At 39.7% G+C, this 11,476-nt stretch overlaps 1 protein-coding gene across 1 annotated transcript in view; it reads left to right on the forward strand.

Moving 5' to 3' along the window:
- Cdh2 (cadherin 2) overlaps positions 1 to 6,500 on the forward strand; it is a 211,572-nt gene extending 205,072 nt beyond the window's left edge. Inside the window, exon 16 of the mRNA XM_032885522.1 lies at positions 5,009 to 6,500. Within this exon, the coding sequence (XP_032741413.1) occupies positions 5,009 to 5,215 (207 nt within the window). The 3' untranslated portion in view covers positions 5,216 to 6,500. The remainder of the gene's footprint in view (positions 1 to 5,008) is intronic.
- Positions 6,501 to 11,476: the final 4,976 nt, after the last annotated feature.

The raw sequence follows: 11,476 nt of genomic DNA on the forward strand, positions 1-11,476 counted from the left end.
GAGGCATCCCTTTGCTCTGCTGCAGGCAGGACGTGACGAGCTGAGGCAAAGCTATGGCACAAAGGCTGCAGACGGGTGACAGGAGATCAGTGGCTCTCTTTCTCCTTCCATCCCTCTTCTGTTCCTCTCTGCAGTGTGTCTTTTAGTTCCCATCAAAGTAAGTCCCCACCCCAAAAGCACAGAGTCCAAAGTCTATAAATACGAGCTCAGCAAGAAGTAGCCACAGTTTGCACTCTGCAGAGGACCCGAGACTGCGGAAAATTGATAAAGGCACCCAGATAAATTTATCTAGGCTTCAAAATCTTCTGCTCTATGAAAGGTGAACCAAGGAACCAAGTGCATATTTCTAAATTGAGCCAAACCTAGAGAAACACATGGTTAGTTTGTAGATTTAGTAACAGTGCTTCATACACCAAAGGACAGAGTATCCATAGCCAAGAATAAAGGAGTCTGTAAAGGATCCAGAAGATTCTGCTGCCCTGAGTTTATTCTGCAGTCCCTGACCAAATGGCTAGACTCGACAGTTTTTCGGAACTTGACTGTGACCATTTTAGTAAGCACCGTATTTCAGAAGAATCTCATTCTGTCCTGAAGAATCCCATTCTCTTCTGCAGTACAAACTAATATCATACGTGTGGAAGGGGCTTAGAGGTCTCGATCTCCACCTGGAAAGATAGGTTACCAAGCATTCTTTTAGGCCAGTGGTTTCACCTTTTCATAATTACAAACCCAGAGACAGCCTACCGTGCCCCGCATTGCACAGTTATCTCTCACTAATCATGTTATGGCTTTAAATTCCTTGGAAAGGCAATGGATACAGATCCAAAGCTACTGTGGTGGTCAGAAACTAACTCAGGAGCTGAAATGTATATTTCTCAAGAAGAAAAGAATGGTTTTAAGATTCTCAACACTGGGTGTGGGGATAGACTACCACCAGCATTACAACAGTCATAAGGAGTTGCTGAGTTAAAATCTTTTAGACATTTGCTGAAGAGTTTTGGAGTCTTGTGACATGTCAGAGGCTTTGCAGAATGCATCGCTTGAGCACAGAAACATATGTCATCATCACTTTGCAGTCCCAGAATCCAGATGAACTTGAAGACCTGCCATCCTGTCATTGACTCTCTAAGATAGGGTATTATATATCACAGACTGGCCTTGAACCCCTGGAGCTCGCAGTGCAACCATTCCACGAAAAACCTTCAACATCCCCTCCAACCACCTCTGCCTATGGGGTGCTATGGTTACAGGTGGGCACAACCAAACCAGTGAAGGCTGGGCTGGGGAGTCAAACACACAGCTTCTCACAAACTGGCCAAATTCCTTACCAGCTGCATAACATCTGCAACCCATCTGCAGCCAACACTTAGTACATGTTTCCAAGAAGTCCTTCATACTAGGAATTCTTTTTATTTTTCTTCTGGGGTCTATTTCATAGTCAGATCAAAGCTCGATGGTGTTGAACTAAAAGAATCATTTAGTAACTATATTTGTAGTTGCTGGATTTTATAGGAAAAGGGGGAGGAGTGAGGTTGTACTGTAAACCCCAAAAGGGCAGTCGGTGAATCTACAGCTCTCCAGTACGTGAGAGTCCCAGAGACTCAAGCATGGAATAAGCAGAAAGAACGAGGGAGAATTCTTTTCAACCACTGGAGCTGGAGTATCTGGTACCTATTGCTGGCTTACATCATCAGTGGCTGAACTTCTTACACAAGTTCCAAAACCATCAGTGGCTCTTTTTTTTTTTTTTTTTTTTTTTATCTGCATGTGGTTTTTATTGTAAGGTCCACGTAAAAGTAAAACCCGCATATGCCACAGACCATCCTCCTGGCCGATCAGTGAAAGGGTAGCCTGCATCATTGGAGAACCCTTACAGTGTCTGAGCTTCCTGCTTCTCACACTGCACTGGCCACAACCAAGCCTGACAGCAGCGTGGAAAGCAGACTGGGACTCTAGAGAGGCCCTTGTGGCATCGTGGGTGTGTGCTCCCCTGGGAATTACTAAGGACAGGACCGAAGCTGCCACAGAAAGGAGACAGGGATCCTGAGAACATGTAGGTTGCGGTTCTCAGTCTTAGCAGAATGGCACTGTAGCTTATTCTAAAAATAAGATAAGGAAAGTCTCATCCAGAATTATTTTTGTTTTACATATTGAAGTGGTTTACTGAAGTCTTTTAAAATTTTTATTTAACAGCCCTTTCTGGGGAGAAATAGTATAACATGATATGAGGGAAAGTTGTGCTTAATTATATTTGGTTAGGATTGTTGGTAAGAAATTCTTGGCAGTGGGAGGGTTGGTAGGCTCTGGCTCTGTTTTTTGATGGGAGTCTAGCAGCTGCTGTTTTATTTCTTAAAATAGCATGCCTTAACTTTTACTTCAAATGTCAATGAAAAAAATTTTTTACTTTAAAACTATTAAAATATTAATTGGTGCTCATTGAGTTTTTCTGTGGCAAACACGGTTGAACATTTGTACCCAGTATCTCTTTTGTTCTTCAAATAACCTTGTTATAGTCTCACATAAGTAAATACTGGGGGGTGGGGGGACTCGAGGTGAATACTGTGAATGTTGAGATGTTGATTCAAATCCAATCACAGAAACACTACAGCATATTGACTCGGTTCTTAACTTTCATGAGTCTTCCTTATTCCTCATCTATAGACTAGAGAACATACTCATTAAAAAAAATTATTTGAGTTTATTTTTCTTTTCTGGTTGCTGTGGCAAAAATACCCTGAGAGAAGCAGTTCAAGGAAAAAGGGGCTTGTGCAGGCTTATTCAGGAGTTTGCAGGTGTAGCTTATCACTGTAGGGAAGACGAGGGAGCACAAGCTTCAGGTAGTTGGCTTATGCCATTCACAGTCAGCGGAGCAAAGAACAAGTGCATGGTACTCTATACAGTCCAAGGTCTCTGATAGGGAATGGCGCCACCCGTGGTAGGCATTCCTTCCCACCTCAGTTAATTTGATCAAGATAATTTCCATACAGACATGACTAGTGTATCGTCTTCCAGTGGATTCTAGGTTCTGTCAAGTTGACAATGAACTCCAACCATCACACATATATAAGTCAATATGTACTCAGAAATAAGCGTATGGGTTGAAAAGATGGATCTCTCAAGGAAGAAAGTCTATGACATATTTCCACATCTTAGATAAAAGGAGACAATGATATGCCCATCAGCCTCTACTGATCCAAAGATATAAGAAGACAGTAATTGCTTGAGAACTGTTATTGCTATGTTGTGCAGTGGAGCTCTAGAGTGGAATTGAGAAATTTCCCAAAGGACCTAAGACTCTTCTTGGAATGCTGTGTGGTACATAATTAACAATTAACTGTAGATACTTAATATTTAAAGACACCTGCTTTGAAGAATTAAGACTATAGATGCTAATCCCCTACTTATTTTTGTGCTCTTTATTCTTCTTAAGACACATATACATATAATTTCATTTTAGATTAACAAAATTCTTCCCTCTCCCCAGTATTTATATCACACACGAGTATCAGTTCATGGCTCCTCTTTGGCCTGAGAAAGCTAGAAGTTACTTTTTATTGACAAAATATCAAAAATCTTTCATTATATACAATCATTATACAGGGTAGTGTTTTATATATACAATTATATATTATGCATGGGGAAATTATGTCCTTGCCCCCTTACCCACTACTTTTTCAATCTCTCCTTTCCCATTGGTCCTCTCTGCTCTCCTACATGGGTTCACTTCTAACTTCATTCCATAAGTGTGTGTGAGTGTGTGTGTGTGTGTGTGTGTGTGTGTGTGTGTGTGTGTGTGTGTGGTAAACACACACAATGTTGTATAAAAGCATGAAATTTAAGAACCACAACTAACAGAAAGCACATATTTCTCTTTCTAAGACTGGTTTAATTGATGTAGTTACCTCCATTTGAATCTCCTGTCCTATAAGCAGCATACTCAGAACTTACCCCATCATTCATTTTAAGTGGGCGTTGCTCACACTATATAAATTAACTCTATATTCAATGTTCCTCCATTAAAAGGGGAGGTGATTTAATGTGACTGTTTATGTAGTGTCAAACCTGACCTGTCATCACTCTGCCTTCCAAAATTAGGTCCTTGTCACTTCCTCTGTGGATTCAGGGTCTTCGTGCTCATCACAGTCTTTGTTTTTCAACTTCCTGAGACTTCCTAGATGACACAGTTCTGGCATTTGTCATTGTCTCCCTGGAATAACCATGCCTGCTAAGCTACATTGTTAATAGGCAGGTGACCAAGGGCCACTTGGTTCTGATATGTATGCTACACTTTGCTACACGCATAGTTTGTATTGAACGTCTTTTTTTCTTCCCCCTGAGACAGGGTTTCTCTGGGTAGCCCTGGCTGTCCTGGCACTTGTGTACCAGGCTGCTTTGCCTCCCGAGTGCCGGGATTAAAGGCATGCGCCACCACGCCCAGCTTTGTGGTCAAAATCCCTATCAGTGTCCTGGCCTCACATGGAACTCTGTGTTTCATATACTCTGACCTACTGGTAAATTAAATTACCCTTTAAAAACTTCTCCTATCCCATAGACTTTACATGTTCTATCAAGGAAGTACTCTTCATGTTCACAGATTAAATAATTTTGCTGGTTTCATAGTAATTACCGTGTTAAAATTGAACTTGCATGCCCATGAATATTTTCTCTCATCCTAGCCACTGGGCTCCATATAAATAACATGTCATTTAAGATGCTGTCTTATCAGCTGCAAACAAATGACCCCTTCTTCCGAAGACTTGCCATACATATTCCCCAACTGGTCACCAACCTCATCTTATGCCACGGCCATCCTTGGGATTGTTTCCTTGCAAAGATAATTGTCTGACCTTGAAGCCTCATTGAACACCACCACCCCTACCACTCCATCACCCCGGTTTTTCTCGGTGCTGACATTGCTGTGATCTTGCCAATGATAACCCATGAGCAAGTCGAGGTCTCTCAAGGTATCTGGGACGCTCTTGTAACTCATTCTCGTCTTCCAACCCAGGGCCTTAAAGCTGCTGACAATGACCCCACGGCTCCACCATATGACTCCCTTTTAGTCTTCGACTATGAGGGCAGCGGCTCCACGGCTGGCTCCTTGAGCTCTCTCAACTCCTCCAGCAGCGGCGGGGACCAGGACTATGACTACCTGAATGACTGGGGACCCCGCTTCAAGAAGCTGGCCGACATGTATGGTGGTGGTGATGACTGAACGGCAGGACGGACTTGGCTTTTGGACACGTATGAACAGTTTCACCTGATATTCCCAAAAAGCATACAGAAGCTAGGCTTTAACTCTGTAGTCCACTAGCACCGTGCTTGCTGGAGGCTTTGGCGTAGGCTGCGAACCAGTTTGGGCTCCCAGGGAATATCAGTGATCCGATACTGTCTGGAAAACACCGAGCTCAGCTACACTTGAATTTTACAGTACAGAAGCACTGGGATTTTATGTGCCTTTTTGTACCTTTTTCAGATTGGAATTAGTTTTCTGTTTAAGGCTTTAATGGTACTGATTTCTGAAACTATAAGGAAAAGACAAAATATTTTGTGGCGGGAGCAGAAAGTTAAATGTGATACGCTTCAACCCACTTTTGTTACAATGCATTTGCTTTTGTTAAGATACAGAATGAAACAACCAGATTAAAAAAAATTAACTCATGGAGTGATTTTGTTACCTTGGGGTGGGGGGTGGGGGATGAGACCGCGAGATAGGAAAATGTACATTACTTCTAGTTTTAGACTTTAGATTTTTTTTTTCACTAAAATCTTAAAACTTACGCAGCTGGTTGCAGATAAAGGGAGTTTTCATATCACCAATTTGTAGCAAAATTGAATTTTTTCATAAACTAGAATGTTAGACACATTTTGGTCTTAATCCATGTACACTTTTTTTATTTTCTGTATTTTTTCCACCTCGCTGTAAAAATGGTGTGTGTACATAATGTTTCATCAGCATAGACTGTGGAGGAGTGCAGAGAACTCGGAACATGTGTATGTATTATTTGGACTTTGGATTCAGGTTTTTTGCATGTTAATATCTTTCGTTATGGGTAAAGTATTTACAAAACAAAGTGACATTTGATTCAACCGTTGAGCTGTAGTTAGAATACTCAATTTTTAATTTTTTAATTTTTTAAATTTTTTTTATTTTCTTTTTGTTTGTTTTGTTTTGGGGAGGGATAAAAGTTCTTAGCACAAATGTTTTACATAATTTGTACCAAAAAAAATTACACACACATACACACACAAAAAAAATAAATAAATAAAAGGAAAGAAAAGTAAAAGGGGTGGCCTGGTACTGGCAGCACTAGCAAGTGTGTGTTTTTAAAAAACAAAACAAACAAACAAAAAAAATTAATAAAGAGAAAAAAAAGAAAAAAAAAGCTTTTAAACTGGAGAGACTTCTGAAACAGCTTTGCCTCTGTGTTGTGTACCAGAAAACAAACAATACACCCCTGACCCCAGCGTTCTGAATAAAAAGCTAATTTTGGATCTGGTGACTGGTTTGAACTTTTTCATTTCTCCTCTGGAGCTGCTCTGAGTGTTGCAGAAACCTCAAGAGCTAGGTAGTCATTGGGAGCAGCAGTCTAAAATTATGTGTTTGACCTCAGCCCCTTCCTACGGAAATGCCTAGCATGGTACCCATGTATTCCAAACCACTGTCACTTGAGAGATTGCCATCGGCTGAGAAGAAAGACACCAATTGTCTTGAAAAGGAACCTAATGGCAACAGTATAAAAGTGACGTCACAAACTTCGTGAACACCACTGCTAGCTCTCCTCTTGTTGCCACCTGAGCTGATGGTTTGGCTGAGATGGGTGGTGGGTGTGGCTTTGGGAGCAGCAATGGACACCTGCTGGTTCTCCTGGACTTCAGGGGAGACTATTCCCTAGCGAAGCACACTCAGGCTTAGCTTCCAACTCTAACTCAACGTTTGTTTTAGTGATGTGTGTAGTATGTGCTACAATGAAGAACGCAGAGGGAAACCGGCTCAGTTTAATAAAACTGTTTTTGTTCCATACTGCAATTCATAATTGAATTTTGTGAGAATTGTGAGAACACTCACTATTTTTCTATCTGCATTCAGAGTCATCGCACTATATATCCTTGCCCTCTAGACTTTAGACAACACACAACATACCTCTCAATGATTCATTTATTTTCTTCTCAATATAAAGGTTATTGTATATACACAGTGAGATTTGCTTTTCTATTGACTCACTCAGTGGGCAATTCTTTCTCATTATAGTTCTGGTCCATAGATGCTACGGTCTGGATCTCCATAATAAAAACATACTAAATTGGAACAGCTTTGCTTAAAATGGATTCATAGATCATGCCACCATGCTGCTGGTACATTTAAAATGAAAACCAAACTGACTTTCATATTCAAATGTGAAACTTTTATCAAGTACATATTTTTAAATGATCCAGGTATAGTGATACACATCTACAATTCCAGCGATTGGAGGCAAAGACAAGCGGGTCACCACAAGTCACCGGCCACCCTTGTCTAAATAGCAAGTTCCAAGCCAGACAGGGCTACATAGCAGGAGCATGCCTGACAAATATGTATTTTCAAAACTTTCATTTTTACAGATACTATCCACTGCTATTGTTCCTTTACAAAAGCATTTCTAAAGTAGATTTCAGAAAAACAGTCAAGAGAACATAGCCTCATTTGGCTGCAAATGGATTTTCTACTCAACTAGTCCTAATCCATAGCTCTTTTTATCCAAACTATTTTATACACATTTGCATATAGATTTTATATCAATTTATATTCGTGAAAACAGGGTTACGTGTTATATGTTTTTCTGTGACTTTCCTGTTTCACCGAGACTATATCTTGAACATTTTTTCCTATTACTATAGTTATATTTCTACTTCATCCTTTTTAACTGCTACATAGAATTCCATAATATGGACTTAATAGGGTTTTTTTTATTGAATCATTTCTTAATTTGTTTCCTTTTTCATGATTAAAAATGATTCCACAGTAAACACTCTTGAGCAAGCCTCTGCATGTGGGAGTATTTTTCCAAATTAGTAGCTTGGAGATGGAATTACATGATTCAAGAAACCAGAGTGAAGTTAATTAAACATGGCTAAAATTATAAACGTTTGGTGCTACTTCAGTGAGCCTTTTCGCTATAAAAAGCAGCTTTCTAAAACCAGCAACGGAATATAGGATGGTCCAAGCAAGACCTTATTCTCTTTTCTGTGCAAATTAACCATAGAGTCAAGTCCTATAGCTGTTTCAAGTGTTCTGCAAAATGGCTAATATAGTAAAGCCATGAAAATTTTGTTTATGAGCCTTGTGTTCAGAGGGAACTTGGGTCTAACTGCAGTATGAGCAGTAAGCACATGCATGGAGAGGGAGGCCCCCTGGTAAAGGTCACAGACTGACATAAAAGCATGCACCCTTTCTATTTTAGCAAGACCTACCGATTGCCCAGTTAAAGACCACACAGTTTAAACCATCACAGTTGGTCACTAGAATCTACTCCCCTTACTCGCAGCAGTCTGGATGTTAAGCACATTAAAGGTTTGCCGTGAAGAGACCAGTGAGTTAGTGCAGCAAGAAATGGTCTTTGCTGCAGACCCTTACGTGGAGAAATAACAGTCACTCAAAGTCATCCCATGACCTCTACACATACAGTATGCATGCCCGCAATAAAAATAATAATAATAATAACAACAATAAGATGATGATGATGATGATGATGATGATGATGATGATGATGATGAAAGCTTGCCTTTCAGATGGGCACAACAACAACAATATGATGATGATGATGATGATGATGATGATGATGATGATGATGATGATGATGATGATGAAAGCTTGCCTTTCAGATGGGCACAAGTTCCCCGCTGAAGAATGACAAAGAGGCCTATCTATTCTTTCTCTGTAGTATAAGCTGTCTGTGTTCCTTCGATTCTGTCTTCCTTCCCTATGGAAGGAAAATGTCTCTTGACATTTTCTCCCAATTAATAAGAAAGAGTTCTTCATATGCTTGTTTCCCGGTACTTTGATAATATTCAATGTTTTTGTAGCACAGAAATTTGTCATAATTTTTTAGGGTTTGCTATGTTTCAAGGTAGATTTCTGAGATTTTTTTTTCCCCAATGACATTTAGCACTTCCCTTCATCTTGAGCCATCATGTTGAAAGTCAGCTTCTGAACAGAATGTTGAAATGTTAGGTCTGATGTCCAGACATCATTTGTTAAACATTTCAACCTTGACCCAGTCATGTGACACGAAACTTTTATCCTGCACATTTCTCATGTGTATTCTATTTCACTGGACCATTCGTTTTTCTGCTTGGTGCTGGATGATGCTATCCTATCCTTTGGATAAGCATTTTCCCATGCTGGACTTGTCAATAAATCTTTTCTATTATTTTTTTGCAGCATTTTCCTTGTGCATGAGTTTCAGAAATATTTTGTCAAGTACTACAACAAATTATATTTCAGCTTTTACTGAGTTAGAGAAAATTAATAATGTCACTTCTCAACCAGTTCTCCATATTTTCATACCATAGGATTTATTAAACATCTAAGTTTTGTGTTCTGTTTGGTATTTTTAATTAGTCTTAGGAAAGGACTTTCCTTCATACTGCAGTCTCTACTGTTTCTCTTATGGGTTTCTCTCAAGTTGATTGATCTCTCTGATTTCTGCCTTATTTTAACTTTCTATAATTCTCTTAACATTTTTGATAACTCTCTTCACTATTCCTAACAGAGAATAAAGACACGTTTTGTTCCCATTTTCAAGACAAAGAATAGGACCCTTCGTTGTACTGTTGTAATAATCATTTTTATTGTTCTTGTCTGTAGTTGAAACACTATATTCCACATTATACTTAACGTTCACTATAGAGAGTAACTGGGATTCAAAACGTACATGTTGAATTTTATAAACTATTTCTTTTGTTACATAGATGATTATTAAGGCATGAACTTAGTGAACTATGTTATTACTCTTAGATGCTCTAGTATTGAATGTAACCTTTTCTGGCACAGGCTTGGCCTGTCACAGTGTCTTTCTTTTAATGGACTAATTAATGTATTGGCCATTATTTTACTTGAGAACCTCAGTACACACCGCTCTGTACCTCTGTGATTCTCATGATTCTGCTAAGTTATAGTCACAGATTCATACTGGTCTAAGATAAATGTCTGGGAGGAGTTTTTTCCCTATGCTCCAGAATGTTTTACCATTTTTATCTTTTCATTAAAGATAGTTAATCTATAATTTTACCTTTATCGGGTCAGGTTTTCTCAATGATGAAATTTCTCAATAATCCAGGTGCTATGCTTCATTTTGATCAATTTTAACAACTTACAAGGTTTTATTTTTCTGAACATACCTATTTTGCCTAACTTAAAAAAGGAAAAACAAGCTGACAGAAACTTGCAGCCTGTATCATCTTTTAGCAGTGTGCCTCATTCCTACGATCTGCTGTTTGTCTATCGTCTTCTCAGAATCCTTTGCTCCCGTCTTCACTGCAGTTACCCCAGGTTTGTTTTACTTGGCCGGAGGTTGCACCTGCCTATAAGCCCAGCACTTGGGAGGCTACAACGGGAGGAGGGTCATAATTTTGTTGACAGCCTGGTTATAAAGTGTGGTCCTGGCCAGAATGGAATATGGAAAGAGACCCTGTCTCAGAAACAACTGCCGCCATCAACAGTTTATTGTGGCGGAAATTGTTTGGTTTTTGTTTTTCATTAAACAGTATGGAGATTTGCTCATTTGAGTATTTGCGTATGACCTGCCTCGGCCTATTAATTTGTTTTACAACAACTAGCATTTTAACTGATTTTGGTTTATTCCCAAGGTTTTATTTCCCCACACTGCTTTAGATCGGAGTCTTTCCAGGACAGAGGGCAATATCCCTAAGCCCATAGCATTATCATTTTACCAAGGGAAGGTGCCTTTCTGAATGGCATTCAGGGTTTTCATGAACTTCTCTTTGTTTGATGTCAGTGTAAGCATGCCTGTTTTCTTTCTCTGGGTGTTCCGTTTGTTGTTGGTTTGTTTTTACCAGAGGCATATTTTAATTTAGTCTGATTAACGTCAGCTCATCTCTTCAATAGTAAAGACTGCTGGTAGGATGTGGTAAAGCGGATCGGAAGGGAAAGTGCTAAGAGTTTAAAGTCACTGCTATGTATGTTGATGATAGTCAGACCCTGTATCAGCAACGACAAAAATCCACAGCAAAAAGTAAAGCGCTGATAACTTGGTTGTTTTCCAGCTTTGTAAACAGAGCAAAACCATCTAAATGCCATTTTCCGACACGTAGACTCTCAGTGGATTGGTAACATGAGCCTTGGCTGTCTTGGAAATCGGGGGCCTCCAAGCTTGTGTGTAGAATGTGATCTCACCTGGCCTGAGGAGCCTCCAGGTCATCAGCACGTGAACTGCAAACCTCAGAGGCGTGCACAGGTACCAGACCTCCTTCCTCT

This window comes from Rattus rattus, chromosome 15 (genome assembly GCF_011064425.1).
Source record: "Rattus rattus isolate New Zealand chromosome 15, Rrattus_CSIRO_v1, whole genome shotgun sequence".
Classification (NCBI taxonomy): Eukaryota; Metazoa; Chordata; class Mammalia; order Rodentia; family Muridae; genus Rattus; species Rattus rattus.